Source organism: Hippoglossus stenolepis, chromosome 21 (genome assembly GCF_022539355.2).
Source record: "Hippoglossus stenolepis isolate QCI-W04-F060 chromosome 21, HSTE1.2, whole genome shotgun sequence".
Taxonomy (NCBI): Eukaryota; Metazoa; Chordata; class Actinopteri; order Pleuronectiformes; family Pleuronectidae; genus Hippoglossus; species Hippoglossus stenolepis.
Genome location: NC_061503.1, coordinates 6,849,411 through 6,872,517, shown reverse-complemented (window position 1 = coordinate 6,872,517; position 23,107 = coordinate 6,849,411). Strand labels below are relative to the sequence as shown.

The window sequence follows — 23,107 nt, the reverse complement described above, 5'->3', positions numbered from 1 at the left end:
GTAGGATGTTACTGTGAAACCGGCTACATATCAATTTCTAACCTTCTCATCCATGCCATTCCCCACAGGATTACGACCTCTGCATCACATGTTACAACACTAAGGGCCACGAGCACAAGATGGAGAAGTTAGGTCTCGGTTTGGATGATGAAAGCAGCAACCAGGCAGCTGCTACAACTCAGAGCCCTGGAGACTCCCGTCGCCTCAGCATCCAGCGCTGCATCCAGTCCCTCGTCCATGCCTGCCAGTGTCGAAATGCAAACTGCTCCCTGCCGTCCTGCCAGAAGATGAAACGGGTTGTTCAGCACACAAAAGGCTGCAAAAGAAAAACCAATGGTGGTTGCCCCATCTGCAAGCAGCTCATCGCGCTTTGTTGCTATCACGCAAAACACTGTCAGGAGAACAAGTGCCCAGTCCCATTCTGCCTAAACATCAAGCACAAGCTCCGTCAGCAGCAGCTGCAGCACAGACTCCAGCAAGCCCAGATGCTAAGGAGGAGGATGGCCAGCATGCAGAGAGTGGGCCAGCCTGCTCCTGGAGGAGCTCCTGGGGGCAATGGTTTACCCTCTCCAGGAGCAAACAATGGAGCAACTGGTCCTGGAACCCCTACCTCTGTGGGCACTCAGCCTCCTACCCCACAGACACCCACCCAGGGGAACATGCCTGCGCTCCCACAGCAGCAGGGAGTTGGGATGGGGGGAATGGGAGGGCCAGGCCAGCAACAGCAACAGCAAGTTCCACAGCAAGGCGGTGCCATGCCCCCTCAACACCATCTTCATCAGTTTCAGCAGGTGGGTGGAGGAGGTGGAGGGGGGGTGATGAATTCTCCTCAGCAGCAGATGATGCCTCAGCTCCTGCAGCAGCCTCCCAATGTCCAGCAACTTCAGAAGCCACAGCACCCTGGTGGTTTGCCTCCGTACAACCCCAGACCTCCTGGAGCCTCTCCTCTCCACCAGTCACTGGGCAAACCTGGACTTGGCCCAGCCACCCCACCCCAGCAGCAGCAGCAACAACCCAATCAAGGACAAGGTTCCATGCCTGTACAAGGCCAACAGCAAGGCCCCCCTTTGGCTGCTGTAGAGACAGCCCTAAAAATTCAGCGCCTAGCAGAGACCCAGAGACAGATGGCCCAGGCCCAAGCCCAGATCCGTGGCTTGGGACAGGGTGGCATGATACCCTCACATCCTCACCACCCGAACACCCAGGCCCAGATGGGCATGCCCCACATTGGGGCCCAAGGCATGCCCCCACAGGCTCAGGGAGTTGTCGGAAGGACTATGTTAGACCCACAGCAGCAGGGGATGCTAGCAGGGATGCAGCAAGGTGGCCCTCAGACGCAGTTGCCACCTCAAGTTCAACAGCAGCTCCAGCAAGTTCAGCAGGCAGGCGGTGGACAACTCCAGCCAACAAACCAGCAGTGGGGTGCTGGGGGACCGGCCATGAACCCTCAACAACGGTCAGTCATGATGGGTCACATGGCACCGCAGCAGCCAGGAGCTGTTCCGCAACAGCCGATGAATCAGCAGCAACCTCAACCTGGAAACCGTGGGATGATGCAGGTAATGGGTGTATCAGGAGGGGCAGCTGGGGCACCTACTCAGATAGCAGGTGCAGCTGGAACAGGAACTTTACCCCAGGCAGCTCTACAAGACCTCCTGCGAACTCTGCGCTCCCCAAGCTCTCCCGTTCAACAGCAGCAAGTCCTCAGCATCCTTCGTTCCAACCCAACACTCATGGCTGCTTTTATCAGGCAAAGAGCAGCAAGATATCAAGGCGGTCAGGGGGGTCCTGGAGGACCTGGAGGGCCTCCACAAGGGGCCCCTGGAGGTGTGAGGTTCCAAGGCGCTCCTGGGGGGCTTCCGGGTGTAGGAGGACCTGGGGCTAACCAGCTTCCTAACATGGAAGGACAACCACAAGTTAATGTGAACCAGGCAGGCCAGCCAGGGATAAACATGGTTCAGGGTGGAGCACAGGGAGGAAATATGCCCACCATGGCTCAGCTGCAGCAGTTACAACAGCAGCAGCAGCAGCAGCAGCAGCAGCAGCAACAACAGCGCCCAATGTTGCCTGGGAATCTTCAGCAACAGCAAATGGCTGCATTGCAACAACAACAACAACAGCAGCAGCAGCAACAACAACAACAGGGAGCAATGCAAGCAGGGCAACAAGGCACCATGACTACACAGTTCAGAGAGATGTTGATGATGAGAAGACATCTGCAGCAGCAACAACAACAACAGCAGCAGCAGCAGCAGCAGATGGGAAACCATGGGCAGTTCCAGCAGCCTCAAGGACTTCAGCAGCAGCAAGGCCAGCAAGGCTTCATGCAGCCTGGCCAGGGTCAGCCAGGGATACCCCCCTCTTCCCAACCCCAGCCAGGTGTTGGAGGTGTAGGGGGACCCCAGCAGCAACAAGGAGGGCCACAGGGTGGGCCAGGACAGCCAGGCCAGCAGCAAGGCTACCCCAGCCCCATGTCACAAGTGGCTGCAGCGCTCCAGCAAAGGCTCCAGATGCAGATGCAGCAACAGCAGCAACAACAACAACAGCAGCAGCAGCAACAACAGCAGCAGCAGCAACAACAGCAGCAGCAGCAGCAAAATCCAATGGGTGGACTTCAAGGACAAGACGGAGGGCCCAGTGGAGAAAGAGGACCTGGAGGACCTCCACTTCAGGCTGGACAAGTCGGACCAGGGCAGGGACAACAACAGCAAGGTGGAGGGGGTGGTGGACCCCCACTGCCACAGACGACACAAGGTATGCTCCACCAGAACATCCACCAGAGGCTGCTGCAGCAGCAACACCTTGGGGGCGGCTCTCCTGCCCAGCATAGTAGTCCTATGAGTCCTCAACAGCAGATGGCTCAGTCGCCCCACCACCTCCAAGGTCCAGGGTCCCTCAGCAGTCAGGTGAGGTCGCCTCAGCCCTCACCGAGACCGCAGTCGCAGCCCTCGCACTCAAGCCCGTCCCCGCGCATGCAGCCCTCCTCCCAACCTCAGCCCTCACCTCATCGCATCTCTCCGCAGACCCAGACTGGCTCACCCCACCCAGGCCACTTAAGCCAACATCACCCCAGCATGGCGTTGCCCCAACCTCCACAACCCCAGCAGCAAGTGTTACCTCAGCAGCAGCCAGGTGGTTCAGTAGATCCCAGTCAGTTCAGCTCTGACCAGAACTCCATCATGTCCCAGTTGAGTGGGATGACGGGGATGCACGGTGGACAGGGCGGACAGCCAGACATTTTGGGTGGGAATAATAACAACAGCGGTAACAACAACCAGGAGCTGGGAGCGAACATTAACCACAACAGTTTAGACCTTATGTAGCCTTGGCTCCATGTTGTCTTTCTGTCTTGATGCTCTGATGAGTTGCCCCAAATAACAAACTGCCATGAAAGGAGTGCAAGACGGGACTACGGCTTTGGGGTTTTAGAAGTTTTTATTTTTTATTTAAATATTTTTGTGATGTATAAATAAGAACTGAAGCTTCCTTCTTATGGGAGATCAATCCTAGAAGTCAATAAATGAATAAATTAAACAATGGTAAGTTATTGCTGTTAATATATATCTATATATTTTTGCCAATTGTGTACAAAAGGTGGAAGGGCAGTGTTTCAGGTTGAAGATATTTCTTCCTCAAGTCTACGACACAATATTTTTGGGGACTGAGAATTTTGCCTTTTTATGAATATTTTTAAGATTTTAAATGTGGCTAAAAATTAAAGTGAAATGACACGATGTACCTTTTTTATCGTTTTGTTTTCCTCCTCAAATACCCAGTCATGATTGTATCTATTTTGCAGAGAGTAAGTATATTTTATTTCTGAATTTATAATTTTTTGGGGGAGGGGGGGATCATGAAACAAGCATTGACATATCTTCCGTTACAGCCTTCTCTCAAAGCAATGTACATTTTACAACAACTGCAACAAGTCAAATACAAAGAATTTATTTTATGTATTTTATGTGGTGGGTGGGTGGAAGGTTGCGTTAAATGCAGTTTGATTTGTGACAACTTTCCTCTTTTTTAATTTCTGTCAGGGTCTATAGGTTTGAATTCAACCATAACAGTGTTTTGGCGGGTGGTGACACTAACGGTGGGTTTGGTCACATTTTTCTGCAACCGGTGGCCAGATCTGCAGAGCAGATAGAGATCCTTTAACCCATGGGCCACCTCTCTACCCTCCATCTTCAGTTTGCCTATGAATGTGCACACCTTCCTTTCCCTGACACCACTCCCGAAAAAATACAATGAAGGGGTGAACTGTTGATGCCTGATCGTTTAGCCGGGGGAGTATTGTACCTCCGTTTTCAGCTGGTCATTGTTCAGCAGGTTGTGCGTGTACATATATTAAAACCCTGTTTATGAACTGTGACATGGGAAAGTGGTCGGTCGACTTTTGTTTTTTGGGGCTGAAGACGTTTAAAGAAAATCCTGCCTGTATCCTCAACCATGACGATTTCCCCTTCAGTCGTCTTTTCTGTCCTTCCTCCCTCATGACTGCTTCTCAGCCACAAGGTTTCATTCAATGTTAGTACTGTACAAAGTAAGAAATGGTGGACTTAGATACTGTTTTTCTAATAAAAGTCAGAAGTGTAAAAAAAAAAAAAAAAGACATTGTACATACTTAAAAACCTTATGAGCAGAGAAGCTATTTTCTGCTGCTTTGTTCCCCTTCTTGTTTGGTTGGATATTTGCTGTATCTGTTTAAAAAAAAAAAGAAAAAAGAACAAAACAAAAATCTAAAGTACTCCTGAGCTACTGTACAGTATTCAGATTTTTTCTAAAAGGGTACAGTATGGGGTGTAGTAGGTCACAAGCACCAATGCGCCTTTTTCTGTGTATTTTTGACAAGGTTTTAGGGAGGGTGGTGGTTATCGAAACAAGTCGCACCTGAACAATCTCAAAACTTACCAAGTGAAACCTGCACGAAGAAGAAGTCGACTCTGGGGTTGATTAGAGGTGTGATCTGAATGAGTTTAAATTTGGTCATTTAGCTTTTTCTGGAGAGGACTGAAGACAATATTCACATGCTCACTATTTTTCTGAAAAAGGTTGGGCTTGCTGGGTATGGGGTGGGGGAACGCATCAGAACCAGGTGGCAATATATCTTGAGACTTATTTTATAAGAAAAAAGCAAGGAAAAACTGTCTTTTATATATAGATATATTATTTAATTTTATTTTTTGGAAATAAAACTTGAAGCTACAGGAATTATTAGATTAATCATGTTTTGTTTTGTATTAAAGATGTTATGGTGATGCAAAAAGACACTGCAGACAGTCATTCAGTTTGCCCTGGGGAGGCTGTGGAGTGAAATTCAAACCATCCTTTTGAAGAAATGTTTCATGTACATGAATATAGTTGTAAACATGCTGAATCGCTGTACAGACTGATGGCAACTGAAAAAATGGTTTTGTTTTGATCATTTCTCCGAAAAAGAGACTGGAAATCAGACTATTTAAATATTTGTTTAGTATTCAAATGGAATCTTTGACCACTTTTTTTTGTTCCTCTTGTTAACAATTTTGGTGCTTGCTGAGAGAAAGCAAAAATAACTGTTGCTCCATTTTCATTACTTTCTTTTTTTAAGTTATTTTGGTGGTCTGATTGTTATTTTTTTTTTGCCAATAAATTAATTGTACAATAAAGTATGTTTGTACCATTGGAAAAATACTTAACTGTCGCCTCAATTTTTTTCAACATCATCAGTAGAATTTCATGGTATTTCTAGATACAACCTCTTGGTGAGCACTTTATTAGGAACACCTACGCCTTGTCAGAAAAATAGTCCGACTGTTTGCAGCTGACAGGCTACAGTGACTCAGATAACCACTGAACGAAGTGGATGAACTCCAACAAGTTCCGTCAGACATGAGCAGAATTCTGAGGCTGGAAAAACTTCATCTTATCTTCTGTTATGGGGAAGTGTAAGTAATTCTGGAACTCTGATATTCCCTCATATCTGTTGTCCTTGACATAAGTCTTACATTTCATTCATTCTTAAAATGTTGTTGAAACCTGCAGAGACCCTATCTTGTTCCACTCTGGGGTCTTTGATGACGATTACATTTAACGCCACAGTCGGAGTATCGTTGCTCACCATGTTCATGCCTTTATGGCCTCAGTTTAAAATATTTTCTTCCAATTGGAGAATGCTCCACATCACAAATCAAAACGTCTCAAATGAGTGAACTTCAGTGACGTCCACTATCACTAGATCTGATTCCAGTAGAAAACCTCTGGGATGTGGTAGAGCGGGAGATTGGCCTCAGGACCAGGTGGAAACAGGACCACAAACAACTGAAGCTGTTTGAGAGGCTCTGCGGTCAATTAGAATCTTGTCACCTCTGCATAGTTTGTCCACCAGAGAGCGCTGACAAGTTTCCCAACTCTCATATCCAGCGCTATACATTATGAATCTTAGTCACAATTCTTCCTTCTCAAAACTCACCTCCTCAGACGTGCTTTCAATGTGTAAACAGCAAAATGTTCTGTTTTTTTATCTTCGGTTTCTTTCAGTCATTCTTTTTCATCTATTTTAATCCTTGTGAAGTGTCTCAGAGTTCCTTGAAAAGCGCTATATGAATAAAATGTATTGTTATTATTAATAATAATATTAAAACATCTAACTGATCCATAAAGAGTATGTGTTCATATTAAGTGTTTAAGATTCATATTAACACGTATATTTTTAACAGATAAAACAAAGACAAACTCAAGAATAGATATTATTGACCTCAAACATCCAGTGTGGATCAGGCTTTATGGGACAAAACAATCGAGGTGTGATTGATTTCAAGAAGGCCTTAAAGGTTCAGTGTGTAGAATTTAGTGACATCTAGTGGTGAAGTGTCATGTTGCAGCTGAATACCCCTCACCTCACAATCACCTTCCAAACATGAAAGAGAACCCGTGGTAGCCTTCAGTTGTCGTGAAAACTCGAAAGGTGTTTAGTTTGTCCAGTCTGGGCTACTGTAGAAAACATGGCGGCCTCCGTAGAGAGGACCCGCTCCCGATGTAAATATAAAGTAGATAAATATAAAGGGCCCATTCTAGGGTAAAGAAAACAACAATTCGTAAAATTTTGGATGAAACACACTAGTGAAAATATCACTAGTATTATTTTATATTCAATTTCTGCCAATAGATCCCTTTCACCTAAACATTACACACTGGACCTTTAAGGGAATTTTCCTCTTATCTGGCACAAACATTCACTTGGGCTTGAACTGATTCGATTTTGGTGGTCAAAGACAAAGGGGACCTCATATGAATCTTGAAAACAAAATTATGTAGACAGAAACTGCGCTGGTTGGCGGAGGCATACAGTCGCAGTCTGGTCTTTTTTACTTCGTATTAGGATCATTGTCAGCTGAGCTGTTAAATATAACAAGAAGGCAGTTTCTATTTTAACTTCTCGAAAATCTAAATCAAAGCAAGTTACTGTGAGGAAGCAGGACACATTCAATAAAAACTATTTCAAACATTAGCAACATTTATTTTTACAATTACCATAGAAATATTCTATACACAGTGACACTTAGTAGACTGGAGCAGGTAATGTCACGATAAAGTGCAGGGTTCTTCGCTCGGTGGTGGACGAAAGCAGCACAAGCGACCACGGGTAGACGACGTCAAATCCAGGGCGCTTGTTTTATCACGTTTAGATATGGCGTCTAGCTCAGTGGTTATCACAAACTGTATAAAAACTATTCCATCATCTGTGTGACAAACACACAGGTATCTGTAAAGAATAAATATACATTCAGGTCAATGTAGAAAAATAAGGACTACAAAATTCATGTTTTCTCCCTGTGGCCCCTTCATCTTTTTTTTAAACGTCTACTCCGCAAGTCTTGTCAAGGATCGTCATTCTGACATACAGAGACTAAACAAGCTTTAACTGTGTGTTAATATCATAGACTGTATATAAAGATGGTCAACATGATTGCTTCCCAAAGGTGAAGCCAAAGTATCTCGATCACCCCCTGATGGCTGGCTGCATAAACCCCGCCTCCTCCATGTTAGTGAAAGAGAGTCGGACCAAAGTCAGATCAACTTTTCTCAAAGATGTTTTTTGTCATTGTAGGAAGTTCAAAAACGTGGTAATGTCTCTGGCTCCAAATGTGCAAGATGGCAGCGTTCATATCCTCGATATTTTGGCTTCATTTCTGGATCATGGGAGGAAGTAGAGAGACGTTCTTCTTTATATACAGTCTATAATTTGTGTATATAAAAGAGAGAGGGAGCGAGAGACGTCAGCCCTAAAAGCTCTACAGACAAAACAACAACAATGCTACGGAGCATCAGGCACTTCCATTCCCTGCAGCTTCACTATCACACGGACGCAGCTCTGGGATCACGAGACGCTGACCCATCATGCTCGGTGTGGGACAAACAGCCTGTGGACCAATGAGAGGCCACTGTGGGAGATTCCACAGACATGACTCATCACATCAGCTCCTGTGTCCAGTGGGCAGGACGCCAGCAGCGTTACAACGATATTCTGGCCTCAGTGTGGGGCTTTTATTTTTATTTTTGAATTCTACATTTATTCAGGGATTTCCTAGAAATATATAGGTTTTCTATTATTATTGGGGATATCTAAATCTTTTTCCCATTTCATTATGACCTGTTTTGTCAGCTTCTGTTTTCAGGCTCCAGGATGAATTTAGAAATTTTAAGCTGGAAATAAAAAAAGATATTGCAAAATTACAATTCCACTTCAATTTTGGAAACTCTGTATATTGATGATCGAAAGCTCCAGAAACTGTTTTGTCAGCTGCTGTTTTTAAGCTCATGAATGAACTTGCTTTCCTAAAGGTGTCAAATGAATATTCATAGTTTAATAAAATAGTTGTCTGTAATGTAACTATGTGTGATTGCTAGTACAACAGCTAACAGAACTGTTTTGGAGTTGACTTGTATTTTAGTCTGAATGAGGCTTATCAATAATTTGAGGTAAACACTGAATCTTTGATTTTTTTTGGACATTGTTTTGAATATTGTCACAACTGATCAGGAATTGGTGACTTTAGAATGAAATACTGAAACTGATATTCACCTTTAAAAGGGTAAACTCTACAAACACGCCCTTACAATGTAATGTGAATACAGTGCAATTTCTTATTTTATTATATTATCAAGTCTAGATATTATCAGTCTACTTTTGGTACAAGACAGAGTGATCACTTTTATGGCGATTTGTATATTTTGCGATGAGGAGCGAGGTGTACGGATAAACGACACCATCTTAGCACTGACAGAACTGGACGACTTCTATAAGAGGGGGTTTGTATAGAGGTAACGGTCTTTGTTTGAGGGTTACAGGCACAGGGCTGCATGTCAGTATGGGACTTACAGCTGTGTCCACCTCACTGTAGTTTAAAGTTTGTACAGAATGTTTGAGTCCAGCACTGAACCTTAGCGGCTGTGTTTACATGCACAGAGGACTCTTCTTTTGTTTCCTCTCCTCACACCCTGAATAAAAGTATCTTCACTCTGTGTCTGTATTCGGTACTCACGTTCAGAGGGTACCTATATGTACTGTATAGTGAACTTAAGGGTAGGGTTGGTAATTTGTTACTGAGATATAGTCCCAATAGCCAGTACCGGAGTCTTCGGCCTGGACCTACCGATGGGAGGGGGTGGGCAAAGTGTAGCCGGCACTTCCTAGCTTTTCCAGCATTACCAAGCCTAGCTTTAAGTGCAATACAATGGAGCTTGTTCTTCTCTCCAATTTTGTGCTGCTTTTGTGTTTTTATACTTTTAAACTTTTCTACAAACTTTTGAAAGTTTATAGAAGAAAGCTCTGAATATAGGCAAACTTTTTTTCAAAATAAAAGTGTGGGATAATATGAACATGTCGTGCTTAAGGTCCGTGCTCTGAACTGCTTTAAAGGCACCCTGTGGGCTTTTTAACCACTAGCATGCAGGTGGGTGATGCAGGTTCCGGCCTATGGTTTGAAATTGTTCCTCTGATTTACAGACTGGACTGACTCCTGCTAATTGAAACTGGCTCCTTAAGTCTGCACCTCCAAAATTGACGTATGAGCCAGATCTGGCTCACATTTGGTCCTCCGGTGCCTGGGTCCCACATTTTTCTTCGGTGGACATTAACAGGCCAAAACAACAGAAGTATCCATCTTTTTAGTGTGGTGATATAATGTTGCCTCTTCACTCGATGCTTCTGTTGGATCTCTGCTCTAATGAGCTATATATAACCTCCAGGTAACCAACACCTGAAGTTCTGCTTACACCCAGATGACTCTGTGCATGTAAACGTACCACTGACCAGACTCAGCTGGCAATGGGGGGAGCGAGAGGCTGCAGAGAGGGAATGAAAACACCAACTTGGTTCCTCAACCATTTACACCCTGACAAGCCACTTCGTCACATTTCAGACCTCCAGGCTCCAGTGTCTGAAGAAGCCTTTGGCCACCCTCGACTCGCGGAAAGTCACTGTGAGGGAGTTGAGGGTTACGTCCGTGACCGTCACCTCTCCCGGTCTGTTGACGGGCCTCCAGAGGTTGTCCGGCTTCTCAGATACAGCGATGACCTCGTCCGGTGCGATGTCGGAGCTCCAGCGGTCCGTCCTCTCTTGTCCTGAGTGAGGGGGGGACATGGAGAGAGAAAGAAAGGGCAGAGATAAAGTCAGACAGTGTTTCCATGAAGCGTATAACACACGTGTAGTGTTATTGAGTTCACCCCTTGCAGTGACCCGGGTTGAGTATCTCGGTTGTTATAAACGGACAAAAGGCAGATAGGATGTATTTGGCTGCAGGGACACACAGGGAGAACAGAGGAGCCCCATTCTGCACCCAACAGTATTACTTTGAGAAGAGATGTCTCAAAAACACTGTTTACCCCTGAAACTCCTTAAGTGTTTTGTGGACTCAAACACTTCACCCACCCCTCCATGGGCGTAGTGGTGAGTAGATAACGAGTGAATTGTCATTTTTCTGTGAACTATCCCTTTAAGGCTACGTTTCTCTGACCTGCCCTCTTCGGTGTCAACCAGGTAACGATAGGGTTTAAAAGCCTCAAGTTTGTTTGGTATTGAGTATCAAACATCCTCATGTGTGTCTGTTTATTTGAATAAATACATGTGTAATAAAACGTGGTACTGTAAGTAACCTTTGTTTTCATAAATAGTCACGTTCACTAGAGCAACTACCCCCCAAAATGTCTGTGCACGGCCCTCAACCTGAATATGAATATTATATATTTTTTTTAATTGTAAATAACTGTCAACTTAAAAACTGAAACTAATACTGAAATTATTTAACAAGCCAAAAAAGCAACAACAAAAAACAGGTGGAATCATTACTTACCATTTCAGTGTCAGTGGTTGGTCCTTACAGTGCAACAGAACACTTTTTATAGACTTTACAGCAAATGTTACCTCATATTTACATGCACACACAAACAGTGTATATTTCAACCCCTGCATCGTTCTTCTCTTTAATCAGCTCAGGATGGAGTTAAAGACTTTTGGTTGTGTGCCCAGTGAAATAAAGCCTGTGCGTGGCCGTGCCTACAAGGAGGTTCTCAAAGAGTCATGTAAACTGGGTCGTGATGGTGATGAGAGCCCATTGGCTGACCGACTGACACACTTACCATGAAGAATGCTTTCTGTCGTCTCCCTCTGAGCCGCGTCCTCTTCCCTATCCTCCTCATCTTCTGCATCCTCCTCTTCCTCCTCCTCCTCCTCCTCGTCTTCTTCTCCCAGGCCTTCCCAGTCCTCTTGTGTTGGACTCGGAGGGTTTGAGTCCAAGCTCCTGAACTCAGAACTCCCGGGTTTGCAATTGAGTCTGCAGGCACCGTACGGATCATCCACGTCCTCCGGGACCAGCGAGCGCGTCAGCGAGAGCCGCAGGCGAGGCGGAGCTTTCTCAGGGATCTTGTGAGCGCTGCGGAGGTCCATGGTGTAGATGGTGCTCTGAGTCAAAATCAGAAAGAGGGAAACGAATGAGTCATCGTTCCAATAACTGTGTGAAAGCACTCGACCTGGTCAGAGAGTCGTGTGAGGCAAACTGAAGTGGAGAGTCTGTCGCAGTCAAAGGTCGAACACCGATCAGTTTCCAATAAGGGAAAAGGAGAATGGAAAAGAAATTGTACACTCAAGTATGAACCACAGTGAAGTTGTGCGAGTAAGAAAAATTCTCTTCAACATTTTATTTGTTAAACTCCAAAACGTTACCTGCAGATCAAGTCTTTTGGCCTTTGATCCTTTCCTCCTGTGACACAGAGCTCTGTCTCTCTGCTCTCTAGAAAAACCAAGCACATTAGGGTTAGTACTAATAATATATTAATATTTGGTCGATATATCTGTGTCACAAAATGTTCATTCCCTCATATCTGTATTGGCATCTGCCCCAAAAATCTGTATCGGTCAGGCTGTAGTTTTCTTATAAGTACTTAGTCCAGTTGAATCATGGGAGCATTTCCCTGCTGGTTTTCATCAAAGACTCAATATGACACTTTCTGTTTGCAGAGATGTATTGAGAATTAGATACAGTACCTGTGTGTCTTGCACTCTAGCTGCACTTTATTCTGCTGCACTTAGAAATGCAGCCAAATGTGAATATGATCACATTTGGAGATGATTTGGCATCAAAACCGGTGCATTTAGGATTTTACGTCTTTTTCCATATCCAATTACAATCCAACCACCAAGGACAGACGCTTACACCAGCTAGAGAGAGGTCTCGGTCTGCTGAGTCGTGATCTCTTCATCATGAGTATAATAGAAGAAGAAACTTGACTTATTCCTGCTTTGTGTCAAACCCTTCCTGCTTTTCATCTGGCACAGGTTACTGTACATGATGAGTGGAGCCTTACTTCTCTTCATAGGCCTGCACCAAGCGCTGGTCCAGAATATGTTCCTCAGGTTCCCATGTACTGTATCTGCAAGACAAGAAAGCATGTTCAAGCTTCTGTGTGTTTATGCTGCGATATGTTATCTTTATTACAGATGTTTTTAATGTTTCTATTTTGTATATGACAAAGGTAATTTCTGTGCATGCGTATAATCTAGTGCATATGTCAATCTGAAAGTGATGCACGTTTATATAAAAAATATCTGACAGTCCCGTATAATCCATTCGTCTCACTAAAGTTTACACACTTACTTTGGAGGCCATCCTTTCCACTTCAACAGATACTCCACATTCCCCTGCGAGGAGACATTCAGTTTAAGAACAGCGTCAGCCAAGGCATTGGTATCAATTAGAGAGCACACTGTGGCTTGTCCCACACACATTAAAATTAAAAACCATTTAAATGGGTTTAATGTGGCTTCGACCCGGTGGCCAAATGTTTAAGGAGTATTTACTGCAGGTCACTCCCCCCGACCATCCGTTTCATGTCTCTACTTCAAACAGAGGCATAAAAACAATGAAATGTGAAATATCCTGATACTGGAGGTGCCACAGCCACACGTCTCGAGTATGAGACAATATCTTGCACATTTATTCAGATTAGGGCGTCAACAGAGACTCTTTATTAAAACATGTAAGTACTGCGCAGACTCTGGCTCCAAACGTGCAAGATGGCAGTGTTCGTATCCGGGATATTTGGGCTTCATTTCTGGATAGTGGGAGGAAGTGGAGATGAGACGTCCATGTTTAGTCTATGGTCGTTAGGGTCAAAAAGTCAAATTCTGTAAGCCCCAAACTGTTGCCACACTGAGTCAGGGCTGAAAATCAACATAGAATCACACAAAAGCCAAACACTCAAATTGATGTCAAGTCCAAGATATTCCAATAGGTGAAGGACAAATCAGACACATGGCAGACATTGATTGCTTTTTCAGTTTTTGTGAAGGTATAGGTATAAACAACAACTGACAGATATGTAAATATACTGTATGTATTCCCGATACCAGCCAAGCCTTTAACAGTAAGTCTTCCTCTGTGACTCATTCAGTAATAACTACCAGCTATTCTAAGCAGGTGAGGTCACCACTTTTCCCGACTTCGTCTTACTCACCCAGTTCCCCACGTACAGTAAACAGGGCACGCATGCAATGTACATGGGGGAAGAGGTACAGCGTAAATTGACAGCACTGCATTTGCTTGCTCTCTTAACCTAAATACCCAGAATTCCAAGAGCTTGCAGCGTAAATAATTTAACACATGTTGCATGTAAATATTGTGCACTCATAGGATAGTTACTAGTCCTTAAGACATGAACAATGCATTTCATAGCATCACTGGCAATATTCAACTCATCCCGGTGTGTCCCAAGGAAGGTTTAAGTTTGGTGAAGCTATGGCTCCCAACTGTTACAGCAGTTTCAGGTTTTATGGTTTCCACATAGTTTTAAACTACTATAGAAAGATCTCTGTATTACTTCTTTAGAAATTCACAAATTCACTTGTAATGATAAAATAAAGTGGGAAAAATGTCTGGATCCGGCCCCTGATCCTGAACCCCATCCCTCCACCAAGTTCGGTGGAAACCCGTCCAGTAGTTTTTGCTGCTGTTGGAACCCAAACAGTGAACAGGCCCAGAACGAGGTGGATCCTGCTCCATCCAGTGTGCAGGCTGTAGTACAATGACAACACACGCACGTTGCTTTAAAGGGACACCCTCCTCTTACCCGCCCCCCTGCACACATGCAGTTAGACAACCACTGGTTCCATCCACACAGCCTCTCCTCACGGTGTCCCGGGGTGACAGGGGGCAGCCCTCACCTTTCTCACCCTCTTCTTTACGATCGATTCCACAGCGAACACTTGCTCTCCGATCGCTGACAGCTCCATCACTGAGCACCGCCGGGTCTCCGCCGCGAGAGTACCGTCCTCCTCCGGCACCAACTCCGCTGACGCTCACCGGGCTATGATGCCGCTTCCCCCGGGTTTAGTCCTCACCCTCCCGGTTGCTCTTCCTCAGACGAGTCGTTGTTCTGTCAGTTAAAGCGGAGCCACTTTCTCGTGCTGTGTGAGTATGTGTGTGTGTGTGAGTATGTATGTGTGTGTGTGAGTCCAGTGACTTTACAAAATCTGCGACACATCTGCACACCGCTTCGGCGCGCGCCCGTGCTCCCAGAGCGCGCTCCGCGCGCCACCAGTCGCCTCGTGCCCCTCATCCTTCTCTCAATGTGCGGATGAGTAACACATTAGAGGCGCTGATAGTAAAGCTTTACTTTTAACATTTAGATTCAACATTTAAAATTTAAAAACGTCCTTCTGCTTCTCAAATTTGATTTCTATCTTCTTTTTTTGCGTGACAATAGAGTTCATCAGTCAAAAAATCCTGAAAATTATATATATTATATTATATATTTACAATATGCAAATCACGCTTTTCATGTTTTTATGTAAATTCTTAATTTGACAGGCAACTAAAGTAACTGCAGCTTTCAAATAAATGCAGTTGTGGTAAAGTCCAACATGCACCTCTGAAATGGGAGGAAACTGGGGTAGAAGTATGCAGAAGCTAAAGTGGAAAAACTTGAAGTACAGTAATCACATAAAAATACACAAGTCTAAAATATATAAGTTACATCTGATCAAATCATCCCATATCAGGCTGAGAAGGACATTCTCAATAATGAGCCTTTCCAAGCAGTAACACAAACAAACACACACTGTAGCTTATACATAAAGTGCCATTATAAGCATTTTATTTCTATGCAAAAAAAAAGTGACAATCAAGATTCCTTAAGCAGGAACAGCTGAATGGATTGTCGTGCCAAAAAAACAAATAAACAGTTGAATGCAGTTGTGAGACACTAGTTATGATGTGAATGGGTCCAAGTATCTCAGCCCCACTGATGTTTCACTTGAATTTATTATGACATTGAAGGTCTACACACTAGGCTGGGATTGTAGATAAGACCTGCACCATTGAAAATCATGTGATATTATTGTTATTTTTTTTTTTTTTAAATGAAATTATTCAGTTTTAAACTTTTGTAAATATAATAAAGTCCTTGGCTGCACAAGTGAAGAAAAACCCTTACAGACGAGTTCATCTGTGTATCAGCTGAGCAACAGTTGTTCCTCCTCTAAATTTAGGATAAACTGGTGCTTTGGAATAAATCTCTTGAAATGGCATGGAACTGCACAGCCCCTGTCACTCTTTCAGAGAAACACACATATACATATATTTGTTTTTCTAATGTAAACAAGTTAAGGCCAATATCGTCATTAACAGACAATACTTGTATAAACATCTTCAACTGATAGATCTGAAAGCTACGACAGCAGACTTTTTTAAGGCCCATTTCACGATGACCAACCACAAACACACATCCGGTAAGACGTGTGGTCACTTCACTTACTTTTCCTTTTCACGTTACTTCTTTTTCTAGATTACCCACTACCCAGGCACGTTACGCTACATCCACTGTTTCTCAAACTGACAACTTCCCTTCACAGAAACAACCGGCAAAACCCCTCTTCAGACTGATCCCCTTACACATTACAGATCACCGCTTACTGTAGTGACAACGTACTGTCGGAGCAGAGTTTGGCAGGTTTGACAAGAGATGTTTGAGAGGAGGAGGAGGAGGAGGAGGAGCACTGCATCGGCTCAGCTCTTGTGCTACAGAGGGCTGCGGCGCTGGAGATCATTTGAAAAAGAAAAAATGAAGAAACAGGAACAGAATGAAGTTTTCTGTGTTGTGTCCTCGTGTCCTCTACTTCTGTTTTGTACAGAGTGGTCAAAGGGGCGAAGTAAAACAATATTTCTTTAAACCTATATGATATTTTTATAAATAATGTGCTGAAACTCTAAGTCCACTTGCTCTGGAGATTTTGACCTTTTCAAAATAGTCCTCATCAGCAGATTTCAAGTTTCTTAGTTACCATAGAAGTAGGGGTGCAACTGAAATGTATTTTGATTATCAATGAATCTGCTGTTTATTTTCGCGATTTTTTTCTTTTACAGTCGATAAAAAGTCAGAAAATTGTTTTGGTATTATTTGTATATTAATTGTTCGCTTTGTCCAACTTAGTGTCCAAACCACAAGATATATGTTTTTTTCATAAACAACTCAGCAATCCTGCAAATATTCACCTGGAAAAAGTCAGAATCAGAATTTATGTTTAGAAAATGATTTAAATGTTGATTTTAAAGATTGTTGCGCGTTAATTTACTGCTGACGAGCTGAAAGTTTGAACGTCTACATTTCCATGACAACTGAGCCAACTCCATCTGCTGACAAGCACCGTACAAGTTTAATCAAAGGCGTCACATCAAGCGAGTAAGAGGCCCTTAAAACTGAACTGTAGATTTTGATAAGTTAAATTCTATTAATAATTTAGATGTCCTGTTTCTTTATCGGCCTAACTTGATTGTTACAGTAAAATTCCACTAAAGGATGATTATAATTAGAATGACTTCTTTGATGACAAGCAGACTTCTTTACTTTGTAGTGATCATTTGAACGTGAAAACCGTAAAAAAAAAAAGAGCAAGGAAGGAAACGGAGGTTAAGGATCCACTAGAGGGAGTGCATGGCCTGTGTGTTGCATTGCTTTGTTGCCATTATAAAACTGTTGTGTCAGCACAGCCTCTGCACAGTGAAGGCTCAGTGTGAACCAGAAGTGTTTGAAAAATGGATGAAATACAAAGTTGGCAACGTGATACATCACTGACTTTGTCCTGTGATATGAACAAAGTGACATAGAGGAGAAGTAAGATGGCGTGGCACTGAGGTAAGGGAGGGCACGCTTCGGTGAAAGTGAAGGATGGAGGAAACGGACAGCGACAGATTCACAACATACAGGGAGAGACAGGAACACGAAAACACACGGGTGAACATCATGGGTGAGGATCACCGATGGAGACAAGCAGATAAACACAGCTTGTTTTCAGAAAGTCAGAATTCCCATGACTTTGGAAACTTTGAAACTTGAACAGTAAAAAAAACAAAAAAAAACAGCTCAAAAACAAACATTGAAAAATAGTCAATATATATAAAAACACAAGAGTAGCAGAAACAGAATAATAACTTTTCACAAGTCTCGACTGTGTAGTGAGAAAAGGACTGTGATTCTTTGATTCTCCCTGTAAAGTGTTTCCTTCACTGCTTTGCATCTTATCAGATAAGAGTCCAGCAAAGGCCGTGTAAACAAAACCCAAATAAAAAAAAGGGAAAAAATACATCTTTAAGTGTGCATCCATTTGTGTTTGGCTGTGCACGACTCAACTTTCTCTCCCGTTCATTCTGAAATTGGCTGTTGGCCCAGTTGGAGCTGTGATTGGCTGGTTAACCCCTCAGCCATCAGACCGCCACGTCTGCCGTGCCTCCACTTCCTCTGAAACGACCAATAGGAGTTCACAGTTCTTCCCTCGCAGCTGCTGGCGCAGAAACTTCCTAGGTTGTGGTGAAATGAAAAGCAAACAGGAAAGCCACAGTTATGATACTGGAAAAAATCTACATTAATCAAAAAGCCAAAAGAGACAAAACAAATAGTCATTTAAAATGAGCAGACCTAACCTTCCATTGATTGTTTTCTTTTGGCCACTTGAGGTCAGTGGAACAAGTTGTAAACAGGATACACACAAACTACACAACACTGACACACTGTCACGAGGGACGCTAGAGGTCAGAGTTGGGGGTGCTGAGATAAGGTCTATACGATACATAGCTTCATATTAAATGTAGCAGTGTTGCCACATTCATGATTTCAGTCTTAATTTCAAGGTTCAACAACATTTTATACCAGTTTTAGAGCATTTTAAACTACAACAGGCAGCCAACTTGGCTTTAGGGCACCAACGATTCTTGTTAGAGAAAACTTCTAAACCACTATTACCACCACAAAAATGTGTGATTCTTTCAGTTCTTACGTAAAGTCTGTTGTCATGTTCTACATGTGTGCATCGGATAGACTACACAGAAACTACACTCAATATTATGAAATGAAATGAAATGAAATATTACAGAAATTATTAGAATTAGTTTGAAGAAATATCTGTTTTACGGATTTAAAACGCTGTTTGCATGTGGACGAGAGGCCAAACCGCTGAGGAGAAAGTTTGTTGTGCAAAATATCCACATTAGTGTGGACGGGGCCTGAGTTCAGTTCGACATAATGGATCATTCCCAGCCATTTCAGTCTTGTTTCCCCCGTAAATGTTCCTGCTGCAGCACGATATCCTCTAAACTGCTTTTCTTTTCTGTGTCATTGGAGCTTTGACAACTTGTGCAGACACATTATAAAAGTCTTCGTGCAGCTGCTTCACAGTAGAAGGTAACCGTTCAGGAGGTTTGAAACTTGTATTCTAGGCTCTATGACCACAAAAGAGTAAGACCATTCTAATCATAGCCGTCGTCGTGCGCACACATCCCATCAACATGAGCACATCACATCCCTCTAACCTGAGCTCTTCCGGGTTGCCGATGGGTTGAGGGCTACGCAGCTTGGAGTCCAGGTTGTAGTAGACTCCTCCCACCTCTCTGACTCCTATCCAGTGCTGGCGTTTGAGCGGCAGCCGCAGGGGCCCCCAGCGCAGGTTGGACGGCACATTCAGAATGAAACCTGTCACATTGGAGAGCTCGATGCTGCCAACATCCCTGGAGGAAGAAAGGCAACGTTTACTTTTTTTTAATAAACTTTGATATAGTGTTAAATGTATTTAAATGTATTCCAGTAGTAAATCGGTACTAAACTGCCTAATCCTATTTATTGCTGATCATTTTCTCTTGCACACTTTGTTTAAGGTTAGTTATAAACTCAACAGCCAGCCTCCAATTTCTGTGTGACATAAACTGACTTGAGACAGTTCTCATCAGGGGTCAGATTCCGTAGATCACATTTAGCTGCCCGCAGATATAAAGTTTGCCTTTCACGTATGAAAAACGCAGCAGGAGATTGTCAGGGTCAGACGTGCTCACAACAACAGGAAAATGCCCAGAACATTCAAGCGAGGGGCAACACACGCAGAGGGGAAGGACATGAGGTATGACTTCTGCTGCAGAAAGCACAGGGTTTTTGTTTCAACACATTGTTTTGCATTTTCATCCCAAGATGTATGTATTCAGTCGTTTTTTTCACATCCGAGTTCTCACATCCAGACCCTTTGGTAATCTCCAGGGAAATGTCTGAAAGCAGCTAATGTGTATGATACACCAGGTTTAGAAAATAAGTGTTTTTTTTCCTTTTACACCTTTGCAGGAAATCTAAAGTATGTCTCATAGAGATTCATTGCACTGTGAGATTTCAGGGGTGATCTGTAAGTTGTGGGGTTCTTTGGTTGGAATCTTTAAACCTATTTAAACTACTGAACACTTACAAACAAACATGCAAAAGCCTTGATCAGATACTACCGGGGTTACCATTGTATTGTATTGTCTTCAGCTTGTTTTTGTCACAAGCATTAGAGTAGCTATGATTTTGTTCCTGTTTTTGTCAAGACAAGGAAACAGGCTTTTCTGATAACATTAATGCTATACTGATAAAAACAAGTCCGTGGCTTGTCAACAGTAATGCAATACTGATATGGGGGAGGCAGGACTGCTGATAAAACAGTCTTAGACTTTGTCAATTGAAGACGTATATTGACAGATTTTTATCAGGCATTACCCTACATTGCTGCAGCACTTCTTCATCCTCTGTCTGAAATGATCAATTTTAGCTCTTTGCCCAGTTCCGATCAGTCTGCTCTGATTGGTCAGATGACACATTCTCTTGTGATTTTTGAGCGTGCGTTGAGAATGTCACACCTCTAACAACAAAGTCGGTTCTGCCGCCTTAATTCGAACCAAACTGGCTGGTAGGCTAAAATGTCATGACACACTGAAGGAGAGGAAAACAACACCCAAAAGGCATAGTATTGACACTTTAAGTGGAAGCTCCCATACTGCAAATGTTACATCTTACAATAGATGTTTGATTTCTTCCGGTCACCCTGCACATTTATAAAAGATAACAAAATAAAAAACACTGTACAAAGACACATTTTTTCTTTTGTTTTAAGCTCTGCCAGACCCTCATTTACATTTTTAGGGAAACATCTAAGACAACACTCATAAAGTTTTCATTAGCAGCTCTACGTACCTTCTTTTATCCCACCAAACTGCCTCAAACCCTCGGGTCTGCAGGGCTGCCATAATGACATTTACATCATAGTTCCCATTTCCCAGCATGCTCTTCTTATGGGGCGTCACCAGAGTGCTGGGAGAAAGCCTGCAACAGGTTGTCAAGAAAGATTATCCACAACAGTTCCTGTACACGTGTTTGATATTGGAATAGCCTGGTGCTCAAGCTCACCTCTGGTATATCTCCTGCAAGGTGTCCCGACTGAAGGCTGTCCCGTCCTGGAAGACGTTATTGAGCGCGTGCAGGGCGCACAGCTCCCTCCGCTGCTTTTCATGATAAATGGCTGGAGGTGTCAAAGAGGATTGGGGAGGCGCTGGAGGGGTGAGGGAGGAGGAGGAAGACGAGAGATCCTGCTGCTGTTGAGAGTCCCTGGGATCCCTGCACCTCCTCTCCTCCGCTCCCACCACCACCACCTCTCCTCCTCCATACTTCTGCTTGCTGACCTTCCAGGGCATGCAGCCCAGCTCCTGCAGGCCTCCTCGCCCCCTCCCCTTCCACTCGCCGGCTGGACACGGAGCGCTCCCCATCCCGGCTTGTTCGCCTCCACCGCCGCTGCCCCCTCCTCTGTCCCCGCCACTACCTCCACAGCTACTACCTTCAGGACACTACATCAGCATCATGGCAACCATTGCCATAGCAACCTCTCAGCCGCTGGGAAGAGAGGCGCTATTGTGTGCGTGTGTCTGTGGTCGAGAGGGAGGTGGGGGTTTGCAAGGTAAATGAGACCTGTGGCTTCAACACAGCGACACCTGTTCTTGCTGAAGGATGCACATGAGGAAAGGTCACAAAGAGGAAGTGGAACTGAAGATGGGAATTCCAGGAACGAAAAATAAAAATAAAATAAAGATCACAAACAAAGTGCAGTCCAGACGAAAATGATGAAAGCCGCGTCGTCCATCAAACAGCCATCGGTTGCTCTCTGTGTGTTTCCACTTCCTCCATCCTCACTGCGATGACAGCTCTTTCCATCCAGTCACCAGGAGCCTAAAGCTTTGCAGTTCTCCCCATCGCCGGTCCGCTGACCGGGAGGCGTCACGTCCACTGGGACGGATGCAACAGGAGCCGGGGACGATGCCTGAAATGCACCTGGAAGAAAGACAGACAGAAGGGAGAAGCTGTTTGGTCATGATCTTTGTCTTGTTTGTCGCACAGCACACTGACACACACAGCTTAGTTAAACTATCCTCAAACTAGCCTCAGATGGCTGAGATAACGTGACAGAGCTGCTCCACTGCCCCTCTTGGTCAGCAGACCCCCACACAGCGCAGAGGGGAAACACTTCCAGCAGCTCGGGCTGGGTGGAGGAAGCAGGAGGCAGCTCACTGAGCTAGCAAAACATGACAACACACACATGCTAGCCAGCTAGCATTTAGCTCCCTACAGGAGGAGGCAGAGGTGTTACACTCTCGCAACACACGTGTGCTGACGTGATGAATCCATGACAGCAGCAGATATGTGGTGTTGGACCTGTGGCTGCTGCTCTACGTGACCCCCCCCTGTCTGTGACTCTGTCTGTGTCTCTGTCTGTCTCTGTCTGTCTGTCTCCACCAAACACAAACACAGCGGCTCCTTCACGACTCACAACTTGGTTTTCGTGTGTCCGGACACTCACCTGGTGTTTCTTCCTGTCAGCGCTGACACAGCTTCACTCTCACAACAGCGACAACTCTTCTCCTCCTCCAACAAACACTGCTCACTCCTTTGTCTCTGACACTTTTTCCTGTTGTCTCTCTCTCCCTCTCTCTCTTTCTCTCTCTGGCTGTTCAGACGCGGACATGCGCAGTAGCGTCCGCCTGGCTCCATGTTGCTGTCACCGCCTGCGTCATCCTCCCCGTTTAAAAAAAAAACAAAAAACTACATTTCCATCCAAGTAAACACCACAGCAGTGATGAAACAAATCAATCAATCAATCAATCTATCAATCAATCATTTTATTTAGTGTGGTTAGAGGGGGCGTGTTTTGTATGTATTTGTTGTGCACATGACAAATAAAGTCTTGAAGTCTTGAAGTCTTGAAGTCTTGAGGTCAATCAATCAATCAATCAATCGA

The 23,107-nt window shown here is 44.2% G+C and overlaps 3 protein-coding genes across 6 annotated transcripts in view; 1 reads left to right on the top strand and 2 right to left on the bottom strand.

Annotated features, from left to right (window-relative positions):
- The window catches only part of LOC118100302 (histone acetyltransferase p300), a 28,741-nt gene extending 23,068 nt beyond the window's left edge, over positions 1-5,673 (top strand). For all 4 annotated transcript variants that reach the window (XM_035145242.2, XM_035145240.2, XM_035145241.2 and 1 more), the window contains exon 31: positions 69-5,673. In XM_035145242.2, coding sequence (XP_035001133.2) covers positions 69-3,323 — 3,255 coding nt within the window. In that variant the 3' untranslated portion in view covers positions 3,324-5,673. The remainder of the gene's footprint in view (positions 1-68) is intronic.
- Positions 5,674-7,482: 1,809 nt separating this feature from the next.
- cbx7b (chromobox homolog 7b) lies at positions 7,483-15,038 on the bottom strand. The gene is made up of 6 exons (XM_035144973.2): positions 14,699-15,038; positions 13,134-13,177; positions 12,844-12,909; positions 12,203-12,269; positions 11,620-11,941; positions 7,483-10,605 (listed from the first exon to the last, which is right to left on the bottom strand). The coding sequence occupies exons 1-6, from the start codon at positions 14,765-14,767 to the stop codon at positions 10,400-10,402; spliced, it is 774 nt and encodes a 257-aa protein (XP_035000864.1). The 5' UTR covers positions 14,768-15,038; the 3' UTR covers positions 7,483-10,399.
- A 570-nt stretch (positions 15,039-15,608) lies between these two features.
- On the bottom strand, positions 15,609-22,853 carry josd1 (Josephin domain containing 1). The gene is made up of 5 exons (XM_035146438.2): positions 22,670-22,853; positions 21,229-22,143; positions 21,016-21,144; positions 19,338-19,532; positions 15,609-18,329 (listed from the first exon to the last, which is right to left on the bottom strand). Exons 2-5 carry the CDS (start codon positions 21,582-21,584, stop codon positions 18,230-18,232), a joined length of 780 nt encoding a protein of 259 aa, XP_035002329.1. The 5' UTR covers positions 21,585-22,143; positions 22,670-22,853; the 3' UTR covers positions 15,609-18,229.
- Positions 22,854-23,107: the final 254 nt, after the last annotated feature.

Bases quoted from the DNA above. Each gene is read 5' to 3' on its own strand.
- cbx7b (XM_035144973.2), bottom strand. From the start codon at position 14,767: ATGGAGCTGTCAGCGATCGGAGAGCAAGTGTTCGCTGTGGAATCGATC. The intron at 11,942-12,202 runs GTAACGTTTTGG...ATTTTGACTCAG, and splicing joins CCAAAAGACTTGATCTGCAG to AGCACCATCTACACCATGGA. The intron at 10,606-11,619 runs GTAAGTGTGTCA...CCCCTCACTCAG, and splicing joins GACAGAAAGCATTCTTCATG to GACAAGAGAGGACGGACCGC.
- josd1 (XM_035146438.2), bottom strand. From the start codon at position 21,584: ATGGGGAGCGCTCCGTGTCCAGCCGGCGAGTGGAAGGGGAGGGGGCGA. The intron at 21,145-21,228 runs GTGAGCTTGAGC...AACCTGTTGCAG, and splicing joins TTGCAGGAGATATACCAGAG to GCTTTCTCCCAGCACTCTGG. The intron at 18,330-19,337 runs GTTAGAGGGATG...ACCACAACCTAG, and splicing joins GGCAACCCGGAAGAGCTCAG to GAAGTTTCTGCGCCAGCAGC.